Source organism: Stegostoma tigrinum, chromosome 35 (assembly GCF_030684315.1).
Source record: "Stegostoma tigrinum isolate sSteTig4 chromosome 35, sSteTig4.hap1, whole genome shotgun sequence".
Lineage (NCBI taxonomy): Eukaryota > Metazoa > Chordata > Chondrichthyes > Orectolobiformes > Stegostomatidae > Stegostoma > Stegostoma tigrinum.
The window spans coordinates 762086-787929 of NC_081388.1; the positions used below are offsets into that span (position 1 = coordinate 762086).

Consider the following 25844-nt stretch of genomic DNA (forward strand, 5'->3'; position numbering starts at 1 on the left):
GGCATTGGCTATGCAGAAACGTTTAAACAACACTAGCATTGTTTTCACTGGAAAGACTGCAGTTGACAAGAGACCTGAGAGGAGGTCGACAAAATTACGAGAGACATAGATAGGATGGATAGTCGGAGGCTTTTTCTCAAGGGTAAAGCTTCAATTACAAGGGGGCACAGATTCAAGGTGAGGGGGGGCAAAAGTTTTCAGGACATGTGCAAGGAAAAGTTTTCACTCAGAGAATGGTAGGAGCCTGAAATGCACTTCCAGAGGAGGTTGTGGAAGCAGGCACATTGGCAATATTTAAGCAGCATCTGAATGGTTACATGAATAGGGAGAGAATAGAGGGATATGAACCAAATAAGGGCAGGTTTGTTTTTTAGGTTAGTCAGGTCATGGTGATCAGCACAGGCTTGGAGGGCCGAAGGGCCTGTTCCTGTAGTCTATTTCTCTTTTGTTCTTGTGAAATGTGTTTCAAAACCAATGCCAGTGACAACAACAGGCAAGTACAAAATATGTCCAAAAGCAGCCTGCAATACCCAAGGGCAAATGCATACTGTAATAGGACATACAGTGAGCCAGAAGGGCAAACAACAATGTGTCTAGCACACTGTGAGCACTGATTCTAGAAGTGGAGAGTGCATTGACCACATCCCGAAAGCTTATGACTTTAAATAAATCTGAATGACTTTTGACTAGGAATTTAATTGACATTTAAGGAACTGGTTTGATCTTATTTTGGGATTAACTGGTGTCAACACAGTTACCAAATGCAATGGGGATTAATTGGATGTACAGTTTAGAATTTGGATACCGCTAGCACTAAGAATATCTATCAGGGTAATGGTAATTTAACATCCTGTAGAGACAATCTCACTCTAGTAATGTTGAGATGTGGAGGTTAGATTCATTTGCAAATATGATTATAGGAAATTTGCAGATTTGTTGTTACTAAGGATCACACAGATATACATCTGAAAGCTAGACCTCAATGTTCTAGCTTGTAATTTTATCAAAACACAGACCAGCAGATTTTAAAATAATGTGTAAATCTGAGCTTGCAGTAATTCCCTCTGATTCTTAGAAAATAAAGAAGTATTTGAAACATGTAGTCACTACTGATATTAACCATCACATGGATGCAATTGGGAAGATTGGGTATTCCTTTGCAGGCAGTGTCTGACAAAGTTAGAGCCTGGTATTATCAGAAACTGAAGCAGCATTAGCACAAATTTTCATTGTTCATGACTGGCATATGTGAACACAGGGATAGAAACAGAGCAATGATAACAAACAAACTAAAATAGCCACACAATTATTACCCAGCGAATTGTTGATGCAAAGGACAGAAATGGGGGAATGCAAATTTATCAATGTTTGCATCTGGGATGAGCACACATTGAATTTAAACAGCTTTCTCTTAAACAGGAAATGCTTTAGTCATTTGGCACCACAGAACACAAGGTTGCTAAAAAGGGCACATTTTATCAGAGCTCTCCGTCTTTCACTCATCAAAATAATTTGCAAGGGGACAAACGACTTTAATACTGCATGACAAGGGTGTGCTGATTGGTTGGTAAGTGGACTCTTTCGATGTGCTATGATGGAGAATGCATCTGTGAATGTTGATTGACAGTTAACTGCCAAACACTGATTGGACAAGGCACTGATGAGAAATGAGCCAGCAATGACTGTCACTCATTTTGTGGTGAGGAAACAGCACTGTGTCTATACATTCCTTCAATCTGCAAAGTTCCCACAGCAATAACATATGTAGCTTTTAATGCATGTAAGTGTGCCACACTGAAAACTCAACTGACAATCCTAAATTAACTGTCAGCATAATTTTTTTGCACACTCAGAGTTATCCAGAAAATGTTATGATGCACGACACTATGTTATGATTTTTACTGATTGGGTACTGGAATACTCTCAGCAGTTTTGATCTACCTATCTAAGAAAAGATATTAACTCATTAGAAGCAGTTTAAAGAAGGTTAACAAGGACCTGGTATAGAGGGAATGTCTTCTGAGCAAAGGTTAACAGATTGGGACACTACTCACTGCAGTTGAGAAGAATGAGCAGTGATCTCAATGAAACATAGCGGGTCCTTAATAAGCTTGATAAGGTAAATTCTGAGACGATGTTGCCCCACATGGGATTGTTTGGGATCAGAGGCTATAATCTCAAAATAAAGGGGCACCAATTTAAGACTCAGACTAGGAGGAAATTCTTCTCTCATAAGGTTCAATTTCTTTGGAATTCCTTGTTACAGAGAGCAGTGGAGTCCTTGTGCACAGTTAAGGCTGAGACAGATAGATTTAGGAAGATTAGATGGTTAGACGAGATTAGCAGGAAAGTGGATGTTAGGAATGTCGGATCAGCCATGATCTTATTCAGTGGTGGAGCAAGCTTGAGGTCCTGAATAGCCTACTCTTCTTACTTTTTATGGTCTTGTTGGGTATGGGCAGTGCCTTGCTTGTTGAAAATAGTCAAAGGGGCATACAGTTTGATCTGATCTGCTAGTCTTTGCAACTCACAAACTGCAAGACCACCACACAAGAAAGCAGTCCCAAAACTTCATTCCATCGTCTGATACTCCATGGTGCACACCCTCAGGAATTCACCTGAAACCTTTGTGGTGCACACCCTCAGACATACATCCAAACCTCCTGCAGTACACACTCATGGGCATGCAACTGGCAGTCTGAGGTGCAAACCTTTCAGAATTCATGTGACATTCTGAGTGCAAACCCTCAGGCACACACCCTTTGGCTGCTAAGAGATGTGACTGTACCACCACAGGCAAGGATAACTACTTTAAGTAACATTAAATATATTACATGTTGTGAGGCTGTGTCCGGGGAAGGGTTTGAATAAACAGTCAGCAGTCTCCACAGTGGCTAAATCATCTTATTCAAAGAATGAACATTGGTAGTAATGATACATTAAACAAGAAAAAAAAGCTATTTATACCAATTTCATTTGTTCTTTTTTTAAAAAATACACCTTTCTATCAATAAAAAAATAGTCAAGTTTCCTTGACAATCTAAGCTATTGTTGCTAATGGGGCAGAATGACCTTGGAGTGGATAGTAACAGTAACAGCCACAGCCTTAGTGGCCCCTCGGGGGATTTCAGTAGCACGTTCAGTCTTTAGCCCTTCACTCAAGATCATGCTTTACATCCTTCATTTATATCTGGTTAGGCTTCAGTTTCAGACATTCTGCAATGGCTAATGACAAGAAGTGGCTTTAGGTTAACTGTGGAGACAGTGACAGCCAAGTTGGAATTGGGACCAACACAATCATAGAAGAGGTTAAGAATCCTTTAGAGTATACCAGCTACCACCCATTGGCTCATTCAAAGGAGTATCTGGAATAATGATTGAGACATATCTCCCCAGAGGAACATCAGCAGCATTTCTAAGTGGGGTATCCTTGGGGAGGAACAGGAATGCAAGGCAAGATTTAATTACAATATTTCTCATGACAGAAACATCAACAGTGTACACAACTTGAAATCCAACTCTGGCATCAGGGCCCAAAATAAAAACAACGTCCTACAGTTGCTGGAGATCAAATTAAAGTAGCAAGCGTCTCTTTTTATTTCACTATTTTTTAAAAATAGTACAGGCCATTTGCCCAAACAAGTCCACACCAATTCTCCAAATAGCATCCCACCCAGACTCACCCACCCTACCCTATCACCGCAGGCCTGCATTTCCCATGGCTAACACACCTAGCCAGCACATCCCTGGACCCTGTGGGTAATTTAGCATGGCCAATCCACCTAACCGGTACATCTCTGGACTGTGGGAGGAAACTGAAGTACGCGGCGGAAACCCACGCAGACATGGGGTGAATGTGCAAAGTCCACACAGGCAGTTGCCCGAGGCTGGAATTGAACCTGGATCCCTGGCCCTGTGAGGTAACAGTAATAACCACTAAGCTACTGTGAAACTCCTCTGGGCAGATGGGCATCCAGCAAGGCCTGCATTTATATGATAGACCTTTAAAAAAAAGTTAAGAGAAACTGAGCAATCTGGCTTCATCAGCGGAGACAGAGAGAAAGGGCATTAATTTCAAATTCAACATGACTCCTCTTTGGAAGAGGTGCTTGTGAAGAGTATTGAATTCAGACTCAAACTTGTTAACTTGCTTTTCTCTTTCCTTTGATGCTGTCAGGCCTGCTGAGCTCATCCAGCACTTTCTACCTTTAATTTCAAATCTCCAGTACCTGCAGTACTTTTTTGTAACCTTAATGTCCTCAACTGTACAACTGTCACGAAGGCTTGACTGGACAGGTTTCCATCCTGTAAGGCAGTAGTCATCTGGATTCAAGTGGGGGAGGGAGGTGCAACAGAAACCGAACAGGTTCAGCTCCACTCTCACTGAACATTCATTTCAAAAATTGATGAGCTTATGCTCCAGATGTCAGTGCAATTAGCCCCGTGCTGATATTTGTATCTACTTGTGTTTTAAGCTTCTAAATTAGTATGTAAACCAAGTCAGCATTGTCACGATAACAAGATCACCAATTTGTTAATTGTAGAGGCTACAGGCACACCAGGCATACAGTGAAGTGACTAGTACATTCATAACACAACCTCCTCAATTTGGTGAGCCTTGATTTTGAAGGTGAGCTGAAATATGAGAGAGAAGGACATGAGTGCTGTTTTGACCTGTAGAGAACTGGGGCAGGATACGGAGAACTGTGACTGGTTATGGTAGGTATGGGTCGATGCAAGGGGCTGCACAGACCCTGTATCACTGTCACATTATTCACCATGAGCAGAATCTTTAAAGATAATTGGAACATCAAACAGATCTGGAAAAGTGCAACTAAAACATAAAAAAACCAAGAAGCTGCAGTCCCCTGTTGCTCAATCCTAACTAACTCTAAAATTTGATCTTTTTTGAACTAATTGCAATTCATTGTAATTCTATCCAGCAGTCCTGCAGTTGCTTGCAAATTAACCTGGTAGAATAGCATCCTTTTAGATTTACTAATCATGATTGAAGGTGTCAGTCCAGGTACAGCAGAGTGATAGTGTGACATAATGTGGGAGTAGGGTGGGATTTTGTCATGAGGGGAAGGTGAGGTTTTCAGTACAACAAGGTAACAGCTTGACCTGGCAAAGAGCGTCAGAGGCCCCTGGTGCAGCAGGTCAACTTGCTTGCAACCTTAATTTGTTATGGTTTCTAGAAATATAAAAAAATTAAGATTGATCAAAAAATATATATAAATAAAAGCTTTTTTTTTGAAAAAAAAAGCAGAGGGATTGCATCACATTTCAGAGCATGGTTCCACCGACATGGGTTTCTTTTAAGATTTGAAAATATGAAACCAGTGACTATAATTATTGCAGGACAAGGCTGTCGAAGAACATTAACAATATTTTGAGACATAATCAAACTCCTTAAACATAATCTGCTCCTTCTCAGTGAGAATCCTGGGCTCTCGTGGTGGGGTCAGTGTTGCCTCTTCTGCAGTAAACTCTTCATCAAAATTACTGACATCCTCCCGATCACGGATGGTAGGAACAAAAGGGGGTTTCACTTTCTTGGCAAGCAAGGCTTGCCAATCTATTTCCTGCAAAGTCAAGTTTAAAAAAATGGGTATTAACAGCAAATCTTTGGAGAAAAGCATCTGAACAGAAATAAAACGTCAAACTGCTGAAAAGAGGGACAGTTATGGGCCCCTGTAACAGTTTGATGCGATGGCAACAAAACTGATGGCAAAGCAGAGGCATATTATTGACATCAAATGAAAACAGAAATTGCTGGGAAAGCTCAGCAGGTCTGGCAGCATCTGTGAAAAGAAATCAGAGTTAATGTTTTGAGAGTATTGTGGATAGCATGTTTAGAGAGGCGGTCACACCACAGGCTCAGACTTGACAGGTAGGAAAGGAACTTATGGCTACCACGCAGAGCAGGAGGGTGAAGCAGGAAGTGTCGGAATCTCCTGCAGCTATTCCCATGCAAAACATATACCGTTTTAGATACTGTTCAGGGGGATGGCCTCTCAGGGGATAACAACAGCAGCACGGCATCATAGTTGACTTTGCTGTAGAGGGAGGGAGAAATAGGTATAGAAATGCTTGTTTATAGGGGATTCAATCATAGGGGGAATAGATAGGCACTCTGTCAATGGTGTTAGAGTCCTAGATGTCTTGCAGCAGTTGCATGACATACTAGAGGTTGAACTGCCAGTGGTCATGGTTCAAGTTGGTACAACTGACATAGGTAAAGAAAAAAGGGATAGGTGCCTAAAAGCAGAATACAGAGAACTCAGAAGAAGGTTGAAATGTAGGACCTCAGAGATAGTTATCTCAGGATTACTGCAAGTGCCACAAGGTAGTCAGAGTTGAAACAGCAGGATATATAGGATAAGAGGGGGAGGGTTTCAGATTCATGGGGCATTGGGGCCAGTTGTGGGGGAGGGGGAACCTTTACAAACTGGATGGGTTATACCTAGGCAGGACTGTGATTGATGTCTTTGGGTGGGGCAGGGGGGTTTACTTGATAGAGTAGTTGGGGAGGGTTTAAACTAGTATGACAGGGGAATGGGAACCAGACTAGGGCAGTAGGTTCAGAAATTGAAGGAGAGGTAGAAACCAAGGCAAACATGACTGAGAATAAGAGCAGGCAGGGGAACACTGCTGAAAAGTGAAGGGGAGCCAGTCTAAAATGCAAGTCTTTCAATGCAAGAAGTATAACAGGCAAGACAGATGAACTTAGAGCTTTGGAACTAAGATATTATTGTAATGGAGACTTGGCTGAAAGACGAACAGGACTGGCCGCTGAATGTCCCAGGAGTTAGTTGTTTCAGGTGCGATAGAAGGGGATGGAAAAGGGGTGGGGGAGCGGCATTACTGGTAAAGGAGTATCTCACAGCTGTACTGAGGGAGGATACAGCAGAGTGTTCATCCAGTGAGGCAGTTTGGGTAGAACCCAGGAGTAGGAACGGTGAAATCACCATGTTGGGGGTATACTACAGGCCTCCCAACATCCAGCAGGAGATAGAGGAGAAAATATGTAGATAGGCTTTGGAAAGATGTAACAACAGCAGGGTCGTTGTGATGGATGATTTTAAGATCCCCTATGTTGACTGGGACTCACTACATGATAGGGATTGGATGGGGTAGAATTTGTAAGGACCATTGAGGAGTGTTTCTTGACACAGTATGCAAACAGTCCAACCGGGGAAGGGGTTACACTGGACTTGGTTTTGGGAAATGAGCCTAGACAGGTGAGTAAAGTTCTAATGGGGGTGCATTTTGGAAGTAATGACCATAATATTGTGAGTTTTAAGCTACTCATGGATAGGGATAACAGCAGTCTTCAGGTGAAGGTGTTAAACTGGAGAAGGCGAAACACAAAAATATTAGGCAGGAACTAGAGAATTTTGATAAGAAGTGGCTGTTGAGGGTAAATCCACATCAGACATGTGGGAGTTTTTCAAGCAGCAGTTGACATGGGTTCAGCAGTGGCATGTTCCTGCGAACATGAAGAATAGGAATGGCAAGTTACACGAATCTTGGATGGCCAGGGATGTTACGACCTTAGTCAAAAAGTAAAAGGAAGTATATGCAAGGTCTAGGAGGGTGTGAATTGAAGAAGTCCTTGAAATATATAAAGGATAGTAGGAAAGAACTTAAGCAAGGCAGAAGGGCTAAAATGGGTCATGAAAAGTCATTAGCAAACAGGATTAAGGAGAATCCCAAGGCTTTTTATACATATATAAAAAGGAAGACGGTAGCCAGGGAAAGGGTTGGCCTACTCGAGAACAAAGGAGGGAATCCATTTGTAGAGCCAGAAGTAGGTGAGCTCCTAAACAAATACTTTGTGTAGGTATTCACCAAAGAGGAGGAATTGTTGGAGGATGATCTCCGGGAAGGGAGTGTCGAATTTCTAAGCCCAGATGCTATGAAAAAGGAAGAGGCATTGTGTATCTTAAAAAAAGACATATAAGTCCCTGGGTCCTGATGGGGTCTATCCCAGAATATTGAGGAAATCCAGAGAACAAATTGCTGGAGCATTGACAGATATCAATGCATTCTCTTTGGCCACAGGTGAGGTGTCAGGAGACTAAAGAATACCAACGTTGACCCGTTGTTTAAGAAGGGTAGCAGGGATAAATCCAGGAAATTAAAGACTTGCATGGCTCACATTGGTGGTGGTGAAATTATTGGAAAAGAATCTCAGGGACAAGATCAACACTCATTTAGAAGCAAATGGACTTATTAGCAATAGACAGCATGGTCTTGTGTGAGGGAGGTCGTGCTTCACCAAGTTAATTGAGTCTTTTGAGGAGGTGAGAAAGAGATTGATGAGGGAAAAGTGGTTGATGTTGTAAACATGGACTTCACTAAAGCCTTTGACAAGTCAGACTGGTACAAAAGGTGAAGTCACATGGTACAGGGGTGAGCTGGCAAGATGGATACAGAACTGGCTTAGTAATAGGAGATAGCGGGTACAGTAGAAGAATGCTTTTTGGAATGGAGGATTACGACTAATGGTGTTCCACAGGGCTCAGTGCTGAAACCTCTGCTATTTATGGTCTGCATAAGTGATGTGAAGAACACTTGGCTGGTCTAATTAGTATGTTTGCAAATGATACAAAGATCGGTGGAATTGCAGATAATGAGGAGGATACAGCAGGATATAATCAGTTGGAGGCATGGGCAGAAAAAATGGCAGATGGGGCTTAGTCCAGACAAATGTGAGGTGATGTATTTTGGAAATTATTGAGTGAATGGCAGAACCCTTAGGAATATTGATATGCAGAGTGATCTGGGGGTGCAGGTCCACAGATTACTGAAGGTGGCAGCAGTAAACTAGTAAAAATGGCCTAAGGTATGCTTACCTTCATTGGAAGGGGTACTGAGTATAACAATAGGCAGGGTATGCTGTATCTTTATGGAACTTTAGTTAGGCCACACCTGGACTATTGTGTCATTACTCTAGCAGAAGGATGTGCTTTGGAGAAGATACAGAAGACGTTTACCAGGATGTTACCTGGTATGGGGGATTTTAGCTAGAGAGGAAGCCTTGATAGACTGGGATAACAAAGTGTGAAGCTGGATGAACACAGCAGGCCAAACAGCATCTCAGATGCACAAAAGCTGACGTTTCGGGCCTAGGCCTTTCATCACAGACTGGGTTTGTTTTTACTGGAACGTGTAAGGTTGAGAGGGAGCGACCTGTTAGAAGTTTATGAAGATTGTGAATGGCACGGATAGAGTGAATATGCAGCTTTTTCCCAGGGTGAAAGGTCAATTTCTAAGGGGCACAGTTCAAGGTGCGGCAGTAGAGGGTGAATGGAAATTGACATGTGAGGCAAGATTTTCACACAAAGATGGTGAGTTTCTGGAACGCGCTGCCAGAGGAGGTGGTGGAGACAGACACAAAAGCAGTTTTCCAGAAGGACCTGAAGAAATACATGAATAGGAAGGGTACAGAGGAATATGGATCATGTAAGTGAAGACAGTTTTAGTACGGAAGGGGAAAATGGGTCGGCACAGGCTTGGAGGACAGAAGGGCTTGTTCCTGTGCTGTATTTTTCTTTGGGTTGAGTGACCCTTACTCAACAGAGGCTTACTATCCCTGAACAAAGCATCAACAGTCAGATCTCAGACATTTACATTTTCTTCAAGGTACATTGAACCGGTGTAGGTCATTCAGCCCTTCAAACATGTTCTGCTATTCAATGAGATCATGGCTGACCTGTGATCTAACTCCATAAGCATGCTTTTGGCCCATATTCCTTAACACTGTTGTTTAATAAGAATTTATCTGTATATCAGGTCCAAAATGAACAATTGCTCTAGCAACAATGGTCATTTATAGTCATAGAGATGTACAGCACAGTAACAGGCCCTTTGATTCAACTCATCCATGCTGACCTGATATCCTAGATATATCTAGTCCCATTTGCCAGCATTTGGCCCACATCCCTCTCAACTCTTCCTATTCATAAACCCATCTAGATGCTCTTTAAATGTTGTATCTGTATCAGCCTCTGCCACTTCCTCTGGCAGCTCATTTCTTATATGGACTACCCTCTGTGTGAAAAGGTTGCTGTTAGGTCCCTTTTAAGTGTTCTCCTCTCACCTTAAACCTATACCCTCTAGTTTTGGACTTGCCCATCCCGGGGAAAAGGCCTTGACTTGCTTATCTGTCATGATTTTATAAACCTCCATCAGGTCACCCCCCTCAGCCACTGATGCTCCAGGGAAAATAGCCCCAGCCTATTCAGCCTCTCCCTGTAGCTCAGACCCTCCAACCCTGGTAACATCCTTGTAAATCTTTTCTGAATCGTTTCAGGTTTCATGACGTCCTTGCTATTGCAGGGAGACTAGAACTGCATACTGTATTCCAACAGTAACCAATGTCCTGTATAGCCGCAACATGACCTCCCAACTCCTATACTCAATGCGCTGACCAATGAAGGCAAGCATACCAAATGCCTTTTTTATGATCCTAGCTACTTAGGACAGTTGCACTTTCAAGGAACACTCTAAGGTCTCTTTGTTCAGCGAGAGGTCCAAACTCCTACCAGTCTTTTGTACATAGAAGTGCTTTCTAGCATCATGTCCAAACTCTAACCATCTGGTTCATGTCAACTTTACTGTTTTGAGCCAAGAAAGCAGTGGAACACTGCAATACTCTTTGGGGAGAGAGGTAATACCAGCCAGGGTTCATATTCCTGACTGGTCACAATAAATACTGAAAGCCAAATTTAACTGGATTTGGTGCACCACCTGCTGTTGTGGTTGGAAAGTCCCCGTGTTAAGTCTCACAGTGATTTTGCACCTGGATGAGCTGCTAAAGGCTGCAATTGGATCTGTGTCAGAGCCCAAACCCATCCTCCACAGAATCCCTACAGTGTGGAAACAGGCCATTTGGCCCAACAAGTCCACAACGACTCTGTGAAGAACATCCACTCGGACACACACCCTTTCCCTGCATTTCCCATGCTAATCCATCTAATCTACACACTATGGGAAATTAGTATGGCCAACCCACCTAAAGTGCACATCTTTGGATTGTGGGAGGAAAACACACAGACACAGGGAAGGGTTTGCAAACTCCATGCAGACAGTCTTTCGAGTCTAGACTTGAACCCGGGTCCCTGGCATTATGAGGCAGCAATGCTAACCACTGATCCACTATGTCATCCTAAACAGGATCTTCAGACAACAGGCTCTGTCCTGGTATAAATTAGAAGTGTTACACTATCAGCAAACACCATCAGCCTGATGGAAAAGGGAAGATTAAACATGCAAAGTGATTCCTTCAGTCAGTGGGTTTCATTTCTTGTGGAAAAAACTCTCAGCTCTGAGTCATCCATTTTGCCACATTCAACAAAAAGATAGCCATCACTGGTGGCCTCAGTGCTTTTCAATCACTGGGACTGAAGCGAGAATATGTGACTAGATGGTTAAGTAGCTAATCAAAGAAAATATTTGATCAGGTTGGATCCTAGAAGTACAATACTAAGTGAAGTTTTCAACACGATGTCTAAACTCCATGTATGCCTTCAGCAAACATCCTAAGCAAATTATAGAAACTGGTGAAGGGATGTTTCTATGAAATTTTCCCAAAGTTAATGGCAAGTGTAACTTGATTCATTTGGCGCACACACACACACACACAACACACACACACACACACACACACACACACACACACACACACACTTCTGGGCAGTGAAATGGATCAGGTGACAGTTGGACAATCTTCAGGGACCAGTGACCACAAAGTTTAGCTTAGACATGGAAAAGGACATAGAACAATCAAAATTAAAAGTACTGACACAGAACAGGGCCTATTTATATAAGGTGAGAAGAGGCCTAGCCGAAGTAAATTGGAATCAAACACTTGTAGGTGAGACTGCTATTGATGAATGGGTTGCCTTTAAAGAGGAGATGATTCATGAACAGTCAAGGCACAATCCCATTGGAAGGAAAAGTGAATGACAAACTTTACAGCTGCCTGGAATATTGAAAAAGAGAGTAAAATGAAGCAGGAAAAGGGACATCTGATCAATGTCAGTTTATAATACAAGGGAAAGCCAGGTTCAATACAGGAGGTGGAGGATGCAATAACAGGAGCAAAAGAAGAGTACAAGTTTTACATCCACTAAAATGAATCCAAAAGTATTCTATAGACCTAGAAACAATAGAAAGAGCAAAATGGAACGTTAATGAAGTGAGTGAAGTTGGGTGATCCTGGGGCAGAGACGAATATCCTTTCTACACCACAGCAGTCTGTGCGTGCATACACATGACCTAGATAACATTCAGCTTTGGACGAGTAAGTTTTTTTTTCGCTATTCATTCATTTGTGGGATGTGGACATCGCTGGCTGGCCAGCATTTCTTGACCTATCCCCAACTGCCACTGAGAAGGTGGTGGTGAGCTGCCTTCTTGAACCGTTGTAGTCCACCTGCTGTGAGCTGACCCAAAATGCTATTAGGGAGGGAATTCCAGGATGTTGACATAGCGACAGTGAAGGAACAGCTATACATTTCCGAGTCAGGATGGTGGGTGGCTTGGAAGGAAGCTTGAAGGTGATGATGTTTCCATATGACTCTATATATCTGCTGCCCTCGTCCTTGGAGATGGGTTTGGAAAAGCTGATTGAGGATCTTTGGTGAATTTCTGCAGCGCATCTAGTACATAGTACACACTGTTGCTACCGAGTGTCGGTGGTGGAGGGAGTTGATGCTTGTCGATGTGGTGCCAATCAAGTGGGATGCTTTGTCCCAGATGGTGTCATTGTGTGTGCTGGGGCTGAACTCATCCAGGCAAGTGGGGACTATTCCATCACACTCTGACTTGTGCCTTGTAGATGGTGGACAGGCTTTGAAGAGACAGGAGATGAGTTACTCGCTGCAGTATTCCTAACTTTTGACCTGCTGTTGTAGCCATTGTGTTTATGTGGTGAGGCCAGTTGAGTTCTTGGTCAATGATAACCCCTCAGATATTGATAGTAGAGGTTCAGTGATAATAACACCATTGAATGTCAAGGGGTGGTTGTTAGATTGTCTCTTATTGGTGATAGTAATAGTGCAAACTTTCTACATTGTTAGGTAGGTACCAGTGTGGTAACTGTACTGGAACAACTTGGCCAGGGGAGCAGCAAGTTTTGGAGTACAAATCTTCAGTACGACGGCATGGTAGCTCAGTGGTTAGCACTGCTGCCTCACAGCACCACGGACCCTGGTTCGATTCCACCCTCTGGCGACTGTCTGCCTGGGTTTCCTCTGGGTGCGCCGATTTCCTCCCAATGTGTAAAGCTGTGCAGGATAGGTGGATTGGCCATGCTAAATTGCCCGTAGTGTTCAGACATGTGTAGATTAGGTGGGTTAAAGAGGGATGGGTCTAGGGTGGAATACTCTGGTGGTTGGTGTGGACTTGTTGGGCCGAAGGGCCTGTTTCCACATTGTAGGGATTCTATGATGATCTATGATCTATCACTGGAATGTTGTCAGGGCTCGCAGACTTTGCAGTATCCAGTTTCTTGTGGAGTGAACGGAATTAGCTGAAGACTGGTATCTGTAACGCTGGGGACCACTGGAGGAAGCTGAATGACAAGGAATATTCACATCACTCGAGTGCTGTGTATTGCACTTTAAAAAAAAATGCGGAGGCATTCAAGGAAGTGCAGAAACGATTTACAAGAATGAGCCCCAAGGGAAAGGCACTTCAATTATGTGGATGGATTGGAGAAGCTGGGGGTTGTTCTTCTTAAAAATACAGTGAGTTCAGAGAGGAGATTTATGTTCAAGATCGTGAGGGGGTTAGACAGAGCAAAGGGAGAGAAACCATTCCCATGGGCAACTGAAGAGACAAAAGGACACCTCAATCTGCTTCTCATAATTGAGGCTCAGACTAGAGAAGAGTGAGGCTACTAGGGAGATATCAAATTAAGAGGTCCGTAGTTACCACGCTTGGCTGAAAGAGTTGGGACACCCTGGAAAAGTATTGATTGCTTCTAAGTCAAGTCAATGTGTAAAATGACGGACACAGCAAGTGGATAGACTGAGTTTATTAATGATATGTATATACGTTATTGACCTGGATCTTGATATGCAGGGGACACTAAAGCAGATAACACTAAACTTGGAAGAATTCCCTTCCTAAGGGCACTGTAGGTCTACATACAGCATATGAACTGCAGTGGTTCAAGAAAGCAGCTCACCACTACCTTCTCAATGGACTTACAACCAAAAGATGAGACAATAAAAGATTTATATCATAAAGCCTACTTGGAAAAGGAATCAGAATATATTCCCGAGTGTTATTACCTTAAGGATAGAATCCTAAGTTAAAAACGGAGACTGTGGTAGGTTAGTGCAGAGGAGAAATGGGTGGAAGTGCACCAGACTGTGTTGCTGATAGCATACAGACAGGGAGTATTGCAGGTAGCACATGGGTTACTTGTAGGTCATCATCTAGGAGTAATGAAGACTCAGGCTAAGATACAGAAGTATTCCAATTGGCCTGGATTACATAATGATGTGGTTGAATTTTGTCATACCTTTATTATGCATCAAACAGTAGGTAAATCTAAGGGAGTAATAAAACCTTTGATGCCAATTCCCGTATTCGAAGAACCTTTCACGCAGGTTACGGTTGATTGTCTAAGTCCCCTCCCTAAAACCAGAAGTATTTGCTAACCCTATTGGAGGTGTTTACCAGATTTCTGGAAGCAATTCCATTATGGAATATTAAGGCAAAATAGGTTTTGGAGGATTTGCTTGCTTTCTTTGCCCATTATGGACTACCCAGGGATATTCAAACAGACCAGGGGTCCAATTTTACTGCTGAACTATTTGAGGTGGTCATGGATAGTTTCGGCATCCAACACTTCAAATCAAGTGCGTACCATCCTAAGTCCCAAAGAGCACTGGAAAGGTGGCATCAGACCCTGAAGAACATGCTGAGGGCTTATAGCCTGGGTTATCCAAATGACTGGGGTAAAGGTATCCCATTTAAATTGTTTGCCATTAGAGATACCCCAAATGAATCGACTCAGTTTACTTCATTTGGGTTGATATTTAGACACGAGGCAAGAGGGCCTTTAAAATTAATTAAGGAAAAGTTGATAGGCCCAAAGTCAGAGATTGCACAGTTGGATTATGTACCTGAGGTGACAGAAAGAGTAAACAGAACAGATAAATTAGCTAGATAACACTTCAGGTGAAACAGCATCTAATGAAGCAAGAAGCAGATAAGAAATCTAAAATTTGTACATTTTCCCACAGGGATAAAGTATTAGTGCTGTTACCAGTTGTAGGAGATGTCTTCATAGCAAAGTTTAGTGGTCCTTATCAGATTGTGAAGAAGTTAAGTCAGGTGAATTATCTGGTAAAGATGCCAGATGTGAAAAAAACTTTATCAGGTATGTCATGTGAATATGCTAAAATCTTACTACGATAGGGACAGGGAACTGGAGAAACAGGCATTAGTTACTGCCCCTCAGAGTGAGGAATCAAATCCAAATGATTTGGATTTTAATGTCGTTCTGCCTGCAAAAGGATCCTGTGCTTCCAGTTGCCTGTCACTTTAACACACTACTCTGTTCCCTTGCCAACATCTCTGTCTCTGGCTTGCTGAAATGTTCCAGAGAAGCTCAGCACAAGCTGGAAATACAACATCTCATTTTCACTTGGGGACCCTGCAGCCCTCTGGGCTCAACATTAACATTAACTGCTATTCACCCTCCTAGCAAGATCATGATCAACTCCTTTGTCTGTCCAACTGTCCCTCTCTCTCTCTCTTTGGGCTCTATCCCCACCTATCATTTACTCTTTACCCCCTCCCCCCACCCTATCTTCTGCATATAAACTGACTTTTTCTGAGACACCATCAGTTCTGAGGAAAGGTCACTGGGCCCGAAAACGTTAACTCTGATTTTCCTTTACATATGCTGCCAGACTTGCTGAGCTTTCCCAACAACATTTGTTTCTGTTCTATATGCTGGGGAAGTCTGTTTCACAAACTTGATTGCATTGGAAATGGCAAAGGCAGTGGATGTTGTCTACGTGGACTTTACTAAAGCATTTGACAAGGTCCCTCACAAATGAGAAGCTCAAATCACGTGATCATCTGGCAAGCTGGAAATAAAATTGGCTCAGTCATAGAAGACAGAGGGTAGTTATGGAGAGCTAGTTTTCTAACTGGAGTCTGTGACCAGTGATGTTCCCCAAGGAACAGTGTTAGGACCTTTGTTGCATGCGATATACATTAATGATCAGGACGAAAATGTCAGAGGTCTGATTAGTAAAAGTTTGCAAATGACACGAATTGTGGATAGTGAGGAAGAATATGAAAGGATGCAGCATGATACAGATAAGCTCGAAATTTAGTGGAGAAGTAGCAGTTGGAATTTAATCCAGAAAAGTGTGATATAATTCATTTTGGGAGGTCAAATGCAAGAGGAGATTACACTGTAATGCGCTGGACGGTTAGGAGTATTCATATACAGAGGGATTTTGGGGGACCAAGTCATTAGCTCCTGAAATTTAGAACACAACTGGATGAGGTGGTTAAGAAGGTGTACAACATACTTGCTTTCATTGGTTAGAGCACAGAGTCCAAAAATTAGAAAATCATGTTGTTACAATGTAAGACTTTGTTCAGGCCATTTTGGAACACTCGGGGAAGTGCCTTTTCCGAGTCTTTACATCGCTCGTCGATGTTTTTGTACTCTCTAGCATCACCGCAGACCAAGGGCCCAGGTGATACTGGTGTTATATGAGGCAGGTTGTTATTGTCATTAACGGAGACTGATGTTACGTGCAGCTTTGATGGTCTTATGTCTCGGTGAAGGATCTTATCTCACCGTTTGAGGTTTTTGCTCACTTGTCACTGAAGAGTTGCAGAAGTTCGAGTGTCAGTGACAAAGTGAGTGTCGAGGTCTTTTGGGCGAACGTGTCATATCTCTCGATGCCGAGGAATGTCATGAGGCGGTTATTCATTTCCGACCACTTGCCTCGTGCGCCCATCACGAAGCCAAAGTAGCTGGGCACCGCGCCTCCTGTCAATTCCGTGATCTCGGCATTCAGGTGTTTATATTTTTCCACTTTTTCGCGCCATGCTGTTTCCAGTGCTTTATTGTCATTTTCGTACCGCACTGTGACATCTACGACCGCGATCTTCTTGTCTTTCTTAAATATGAGATCGGGTTTCCATAGGGAGCCGTGTTTGTCAAATAGTCTGGGCTCCACGTACGATGTCCAGCCGTACTTACTGACGTGTTTCTGCAACTGGTCAGCGATCTTGTTATGGCGTTTGATTTGAGCGTTCTTAACGAATGGGCAGTATCCTGAGATGTGTGGTAGGGTCTCATTTGCCATCTCACATCTACGGCATAGTTTGTTTCTGTTCGGCCTACCTCGAGATAATGTGGTTCTCGTCGGGTATAGGTTACACCGCAAGAGCACGCTGTTAATGAATCTAGAGGATTTTTGTTGTACTCCAGCCTTAGTCCAAGAGTTAGAGATCTTGTCATCTCTAAAGTACTGGATGCCCGTTCCCTGACATTCCAGCTTTTGCCACTTTTCGAATTCCCACTCCCTCCAGCCTGCATACCTATTGGGTGGTTTCGGTCGCCCCCGCGTTTGCCTTCTGCAGTACCGGCATCATGTCCTGGATGTCAGTCATCAGGTCTATTTCCCCCTCACCGTTGCCGCGGCTGTTGGGTTGGAAATTTTCAATTTCCTTTAGGACTTTGAGTTCACGCAGTCCCGCAACTGTCTCTGTGTTGCTTTATATTGAAAGGAGGCCCGAATGACTACATCACTGGACATGTCTAGTGCTTTGCGTTTGCGGATAATCGCGGATGGTATTTGCACTTCGAGTTTTGGGACGCCTAGACCACCGTTCCTGTTGCTCGAATATAGCATTCCGTCTGCGGTATGAGGTGGTAGGTGTAGGAATTCTTTCGTGGCGTTACGGATGATTTGGTCCAGCTTTACAAGAGTAGTTTGTGATGCTTCTGTTAGGATCAGATGGAAGTACAATCTGGGGATGACATGTACCTTTAGGATTTCCAACCGTTGCCGTGGTCGGAGAGGTGCTGCCTGTATTCCTTTAACCCAGGACTTAAGCTTTTCCTCCCACTCCCCTTCTGCCACACCTGCCCATGGATCGATGCGGGCACCCAGGTATTTCTCAGTGTCGCCTGGGGGTACGTAGGCTATGGATTCATCCCGTAGCTTCCAGTTTGCGAAATGGTTGTACATGAAGGTCTTCCTTTTAAAGGTGAAGTGGAATCCCTTCGTTTTCGCTATGTTAATACTGAGGCCCGTATGGTCACAGTATGCCTGGAGCAGCTTCAGGTTCCTAGCCATACCAGTGTGTGAGTCACTTAGAAGGGCGATGTCATCCGCGAAGGCCAAGGTCGAGCAGTTGACTCTTCTGCCGCCCACGGGCATGGAGACCCCTGAGTTGGCCTTCTCCAGAGAGCACACCAACGGATCCAGAGCAATGTTAAATAGAATTGGTGAAAGTGGGTCGCCCTGCTTCACGCCCCTCTCTATAGTTATTGGGGTGGTCAAGTTACCGTTCCCTTCCACCACTGTTGTGTTGCCAGTGTATAGGTCTTTAATAAGACTTACAAAGGCTTTCGGTAGTTGCATTCTTTGCAGAGATTTGATTAATAATTTGTGCCCAACCGAGTCGAACGCTTTCACCAGATCAACAAAGACAACTGCGAGGTCCTTACGGTTGTGTTTTGCTCCCTTGATGATATTTTCGAGGATAACAATGTTCTCATTGCATCCGGGAGTGGCTGCTCGAAACCCTTTTTGCCTGGGGTTTATTTCGACTGTTTCACTTAGGCGTTTTGCCATTATTTTTGTGAACAGCCGGAGCAGCATTGGACCGATGGTTATTGGTCGCCAGTTATCAATGTTTTTCAGGCGTTCCTTATCCTCGCACTTAGGAATCAGGACTGTTCGACTCTTTTTTAGTGAATTGGGGATTGTACTTGACTTTAGCCATAGGGAGAAGAGGCGGGATAGACGAGTTTCCTCCTCCTCATGGAGTGCTCTTACGTCCTGCAATTTCAGGCCGTCTGGCCCGGTGGCACTGTTCTCGTCTATCCCCTTGATGGCTGCTTCGACATCCTCTACCTCTATGGGTTTCATCAAGGACCCGTCATCGACTTTGCCTGAGTATGGGGCATACTTATTGATGTTGGATTTCTCGTTTGCTTTAGACAGTTTCTCACGGAAACATGTCTCCAATTCCTCTTTTGCGAGAGGACAAGCGGATGAAGTTGGCACCCCCATGATCTTGCGAGCTAGTTGGCGCCGATTGGTTTTGTAAAGCAGCTGTGTTGTTCTGAACAGCGCTTTGCTTGCTGCCCACCGTTTTTTTGCTCTGGTATTGCTACCGGGCTTTTTGTCTTTCCTGGCCCGATCTTTTCGAGGCCTTTTGTTTTTGTCCTGTCTTTTCCTACTGTTTATTAGTAGGTTGGTAATGCTTTCCACTAGTCCGATTCCGAGGGCAAGCGTGTCCGGGTCCTTCCTTGCGCCCAAGAGCTCTTCAGCTTGTGTTAGCTGATCGTCCACGTCCCGATGTTTAGGGATCGAAGCCGGTGTTTTCCGGCTGACTCTTGGGCATTGGGCTTCGTCATTGGAATTCTCCTGGACACTCTCTGCCTCAGAATCGTGCGAGTCTGCCGCTGACTCGCAGATCGTCTGGACCTCCGTCGGGGTGTTTGCCAGGAGCCTGCGCTTGTCAGAGATTTGCTTGGGTGTTTTTGTTTTAAGGATGCCTGCAATCGATTTGTTTATAAATTTGCATCCTGCAAATCTCACCTCCAGTTCCCTCAGGAGTGCAACCTCCTCCTGTGACCATACACGGTCGCTTCTCCCAGGTTTGCCTTTGACTTTGGGTGCCGGTTTGAGGCGTTTCTCGTTCCATAGAACCGGGTGCCTGTGCCTCTCGTGTTGACAAAGGCCTGACTGTGTTGAAAACCGTTGGTCACACGCGCTGCATGCAAAGTTTCCAGTTGGGGGTTGTATCTTACCTTTGCATTTAGGATAGTGGCAGGCTATTGAGTGGTCTCCCCTGCCTTCTCGCAGCGAGAACATCTTGTTCGGATGCTCTTTACATCGTGCACTTTAGTCATATGGATCTTAAATAGGCTCACCGTGGGGAAGAGGGTGTCGCAGTCCTTGCAAAACAACCCATCGACGGGATAGTGGATGGTTACCTCCAACACGGACGTTCTGTCGCATACTGGCTCGATTACAACTCCTTCCATGAAGGCAGTTGCATCAGTTGTTTCGTCGCCAGTCTCATTTGTGGTATTTCCATCTGTGCCCTGCTTCGTTTCTCGATAACTTTTGTTGTAGAAGGTTTGGGTGGTTATGCTTATCTCAACCGGAGGGTGGGCAGCCCTTCCGGTGCCTTCTGCAACGTTATCTATGTCATCCATTACAGGGTGAGCCGGCCCTCTGGGAGGGGTAACCGGTCTCAACTCCATGTAAGGCAGGAGGTAACGTCTCAAGGTCGCTGTGTCGGTCTGGACCGAGATGGACCTTGTTGCAGGTTTTGAGCATGTACAACCTAGTGACTTATCACAGCTCGCGGTTGTGGACGTGGCTGCTGGGGGGTTGTTTATCCGGGACGCTCCCCAGCCGGACTGCTCCAGAGATTCTGGAAGACTCATACTGGTTTTTTGGTTTGGTCTATGCAGACCAGGGCCGTCTCGTACTTTTTCTGGTCATTTAGTCACCCAGCAACCAGGATTGCTGGGCTTACCGGCGAGGCCAACGAGGAGGCACGACTCACACTATGCGCCAAAAATACGTCAAAACGTCATAGTGGGCAACTATGTCCCTCCGAAGAGAGGTCTCTCAAGAGAGTCATATGTTTAGTTCTGGTCACCCACACTAGAGGAAGAATTTAGAGGCTCTGGAGAATGAGCAGGGAATGAATGTTCCCATGTTTGATCTCTCCACCCTCTCTCTTCATGGCCTCACCCATGAATGCACATGTATGTGTTGGCAAGGAATAGTGTGCATGCTCTACAGTGTCAGCAAATGCAGCTAAATAACAGGGAACAGGTAAACTCAGATTGGAGCTCCATATTTCAGTAGGCTTGCAATGAATCATACAACTTATTCCAAAGCTGATGACTCTGTGAAAACTCTCACCTGTTATCTACTCTAATACTGTGAATATAAAATCTTAATTTGCTCGTCATTCAGCTAATTCTAGGAACAAATAAGCACAGATAGATTCTATTTTTTTTCATTATTTACAGATGTCAAATGTTGCAGAATTCACAACTGGCCAATTGTGCCATTTTATAAAATCTCATCATTACATTCCACTCATTTAAATGCTTTTCCAAAGGCCTCTGAATCTCTTACTGTGGTAACTAAGGGTCTTTAAGAAACAAGCTTTGATAACTTACTTCCCGATAAATTGGTGCAAGTAGGGTCTCTGAATGGTTTTAACGCAGAGGTAGATAGATTCTCGTTAAGGTGAGAGGTTATGATGAGCATGAGGTTAGGTGGGCAAGTGGTTTGGAGGTTCAATCAGACCAGCTACAATCTTATTGAATGTCAGAAAAGGTCCAAAGGGGTTGATCAGTCTACTATTGCTCCTTAATTCTAGTTTTAAATCAAGCTTGTCACGAGATCCTTTTGAACACCTCTATACCAAACACACATTGGATGAAGATACAAAAATCAGATGGTATTTTAGCTGAAGCCACACAAAGACTCTGCATATAGAAAACACTACTATTTCATACACTAAACTGGACTAAACTGTGCTATACAGTATCTCAATGTTCTTACCTCTACTAATAGGTCAAGCAGATCATCTCAATGTAGGTTCAAGATCTGGGAGTATCTGGGGATCTGAGGGAGGTGTAGTTGGAAGTGATTTAAGTATGGGGTTTAAAAATAAAAGGGGTTGGGGCAGCATATTGGCTCAATTGTTAATACCTCACAATGCCCGAGACCCAGGTTCAATTCAATTCAATACCCTCAGGTGTCTGAGGAGTTTGCATATTCTCTCTGTGCCTGTGTGGATTTCCTCCAGATGCTGTGATATCCTTTCACGGTACAAAGATGCACAGGCTAGGTGGATTCCCCATGCTAAATTAGATCATAGAATCCCTGCATTGTGGAAACAGGCCCTTCGGCCCAACAAGTCCACACTGACTCTTGGAGCATCCCACCCAAACCCAGCCCCCTATAATTCACTGAAGCTACACATCCCTGAACACTGCCAGCAATTTAGCATAGCCAATCCACCTAGCCTGCATATCTTTGGGCTGTGGGAGGAAACCTACACAGACATGGGGAGAATGTGCAAACTCCACACAGACAGTCGCCTGAGCTTGGAATCGAACCTGGGTCTCTGGTGCTGTGAGGCAGCAGTGCTAACCCATAACTGTGCCGCCCATAAATTGCCCATAACATCCAGGGATGTGCTGGCGAGGTAGATTAGCCATGGTAAATGCAGGGTTACAGGGATAGGGTACAGGGTGCGTTGCTCTTCGGAGGATTGGTGTGGATTTGATGTGCCAAATGGCCTGCTTCCACATTGTAGGGATTCTATGAATCGCTATGGGGTTTTACGGCCTTCAATACACCCTGCCATTCCACAGCTGAAAAGCGGAAGACTTTGAGAATCAATGAGGATTTCTGCTCCTGCAGAGTGGTATGAAGATCCAGATCTGCAATGTTGTACCAACTAGCTCAATGAAATCACATGAAGAGATAAACAAAGAGTTATCTTCTTTACAATCTGGTCATGTTGATTTGAAGGCTACAAAATTGCCAAATGTAACAGGTATAAATAGTGGTTCTGGGAATTGGCAGATGCAGAGATGTTGACAGAAGATAAGGTAACATAAGAAAATAAGATAAGAGCCACGGTGTTAGGGATAAGGTACTGGCATGGATAAAGGATTGACTGACCAGCTGATCACACAGAGTGGGGATGAAGGGGTCTTTTTCAGTGTGGCAGCTGGTGACGAGTGGAGTTCCACAGAGGTCAGTATTGGGAACACAACTATTCATTTTATACATCAATGATCTGGACAAAAAGTACCAAGGGCATTGTTATAGATTAGATTCTCTACAGGGTGGAAAGAGGCCCTTTGGCCCAACAAGTCCACACCGCCACTTGAAACATCCCACCCAGACCCATTCCCCTATAACCCATAGACCCCTGAACACTACGGGCAATTTAGCATTGCCGATCCATGTAGCCTGCACATCTTTGGGCTGTGGGAGAAAACCGGAGCACCCAGAGGAAAACCATGCAGACTCAAGGAGAACATGCAAACTCCACACAGACAGTCACCCGAGGGTGGAAACGAACCCAGATCCCTGGTGTTGTGAGGCAGCAGTGCTAACCACTGAGCCACCGTGCCGCCCCAGGTCATGTTGAGGAGTGGGGAGGCTGCAGAAAGACTTGGACAGTTAGGGGAGTGGGTAAAGAAGTGGAAGATGGAATACAACGTGGAAAAGTATGAAGGTATACACTCTGGTAGGACGAATAAATGTATAGACTATTTTCAAAATAGAGAAAAACTTTAGAAATCATAAGTGCAAACGGACTTAGGCATCCTAGTTCAGGATTCTCTGAAGGTTAACAGACAGGTTTGGTTCGCAGTTAGGAAGGCAAATACAATGTTAGCATTCATTTCAAGAGGGTTAGAATACAAGAGCATGTATTTAATACTGAGGCTGATCAGAGCACATTTGGAATATGGTGAGTAGTTGTGGCCCCATATCTAAGGAAAAATGTGCTGGGGATGAAGGACTTGTCATTTGAGCAGCGGATGAGGACTCTGGGTCTGTACTCAATGGAGTTTAGAAGGATGACGGGTATCTCATTGAAACTTACAGAATACTAAGAGGCCCGGACAGAATGGATAGGGAGAAGATGTTTCCACTAGTAAGAGAGACTACGACCCAAGGGCTCGATGGTAAGGGATGACCATTTGGAACGGAGATGAGGAGGAATTTCTTAGCAGTGTGGTAAATCTCTGAAACTCACTGCCACAGACAGCTTTTGAGGACAAATCATTGTGTGATTAAGACAGCGATAGATTGGGTCTTGATTAGTAAGAGGATCAAGGGTTATGGGAAAAGGCAGGGGAACTAAGTTGAGAAACATAGCCATAATCAAAAGGCAGTGCAAACAACTGGGCCAAATGGCCTAATTCTGCTTCTATATCATATGGTCTTAAGTACAGCTTGATCTGGTCACTCACCCTGAAGAATGGCTGCTTCTTCACTTCTTCTGCATCGCGTTCACTGGATCCCAGCCGGCGCTCAGGATTCCTTCGTAACAACTAGACATCAATAAAACCTTCATTATTATTTGGTCACTTGACAATATGCTACAATATAACAACATCCCATCTGAATGAGTTTTAAGTTATGCATGTACAAAACAAAGGTAAGGATATTGGCAGGAGAGATGAGCATGTGCTCTGCAACACTAAAGCAGCCTCTGTTGTTAGATCACATCTAACATCTTGTTTGTTGGTTGGAGAGGAGCTGCATGTTAAGTGTCTATGGAGGTGCAGTTTCTGGTTGATGTGATCATTTGAAGGGCCAAGCTAATGATTGCCCAGAGGAAACTAGGCTTTCAATGGTCCAACTTTATCTGGGAGCTACTTACTTAATGGCAATAGTTCTCACTGAATTATCCAATTTAAATGGAATCTCAGAGGGTTCTAGGCACAGAGTATTACCCACCAGAATCTAAGAAGTTCCCAGGCAATTCCCTCAGAGTCTGCTTTGTCTGCGATTCTAAACAGTCTCAATTTGTAATTCCCACCTCCGCTACAGAAACAACTAAGTGGCCATCAGAAAATTTGGGCCTATTAAACAGTGTTAACAGTCCAGATTTTCAGTTAGTGCATCGACACTCACCACAGAGCTTGAAGACAGCTGTCCGTCCACAAAGATCTCAAGATGTGGGTATATCCCTTCCCTTACATTAATTTGATATCTGATACTGACCCCAGCTGTGGAAAATCTCCAGCACCCAGCAACAGTGAAGTCATCAAACAGGCTAAGCATTCAGTTGGAAACATTCAATGGGATGGCATGGTGGCACAGTGGTCAGCACTGCTATCTCACAGCAGTGAACCCGGGTTTGATTCCACTCTTGGGTGAATATGTGTGTGGAGTTTGCACATTCTCCCCATGAGTACATGGGTTTCCTCCAAGTGATCTGAATTCATCCCACAGTCCAAAGATGTACAGATTATGTGGACTGGCTCTGCTAAATTGCCCATTGTGTCTGGGGATGTAGCAGTAGGTTAGGTGAACCAGTCATTAGATATGCAGGGTTACAGGGATAGGGTAAGGGGGTGAGTCTACTCTTCGGAGGGTCAGTGTGGACTTGATGAGCTGAATGGCCTGCTTCCACACTGTAGCCCAAAATCTCTTTGTTCCTGAACTCTGTGAAAGTAAGTGGGAGTAGGTATGTGGCTTTGCCAGAGTAATGGGAATCCCACCGGTGCAGAAACCATTCTCAGGTCTTAAAAAGAAGTGGCAGCAGTGATGGTGGATCCATTGGTTATAATATTCTAAAATTCCGGGGATTCTTAAAGATGCCAGTGGATTAGATAAAAGCTAATGCTAATTTAAAGGGAGGGAGCCAGAAAGTAGGAAATTCACATCAATTCAAGCAATTTTTGAGAGTACCCTCTGCAAGACCTTTATGGGCTGTGGAGGATCAGGAAATCACTACTGGGAAATGCTGGGTTTCTATCTGACTGCACATATGCTGATGTCAGAATATACTGTCATTTTTCAGAATAATGATGATTAACTCTGATC

General features: G+C 43.9%; 1 protein-coding gene across 2 annotated transcripts in view; it reads right to left on the bottom strand.

Moving 5' to 3' along the window:
• Positions 1-2890: 2890 nt before the first annotated feature.
• The window catches only part of pkn1a (protein kinase N1a), a 262380-nt gene continuing 239426 nt past the window's right edge, over positions 2891-25844 (bottom strand). For both annotated transcript variants that reach the window (XM_059639870.1, XM_059639869.1), the window contains 2 exons: positions 24263-24343; positions 2891-5585 (listed from right to left, as the gene is read on the bottom strand). In XM_059639870.1, coding sequence (XP_059495853.1) covers positions 5382-5585; positions 24263-24343 — 285 coding nt within the window. In that variant the 3' untranslated portion in view covers positions 2891-5381. The remainder of the gene's footprint in view (positions 5586-24262; positions 24344-25844) is intronic.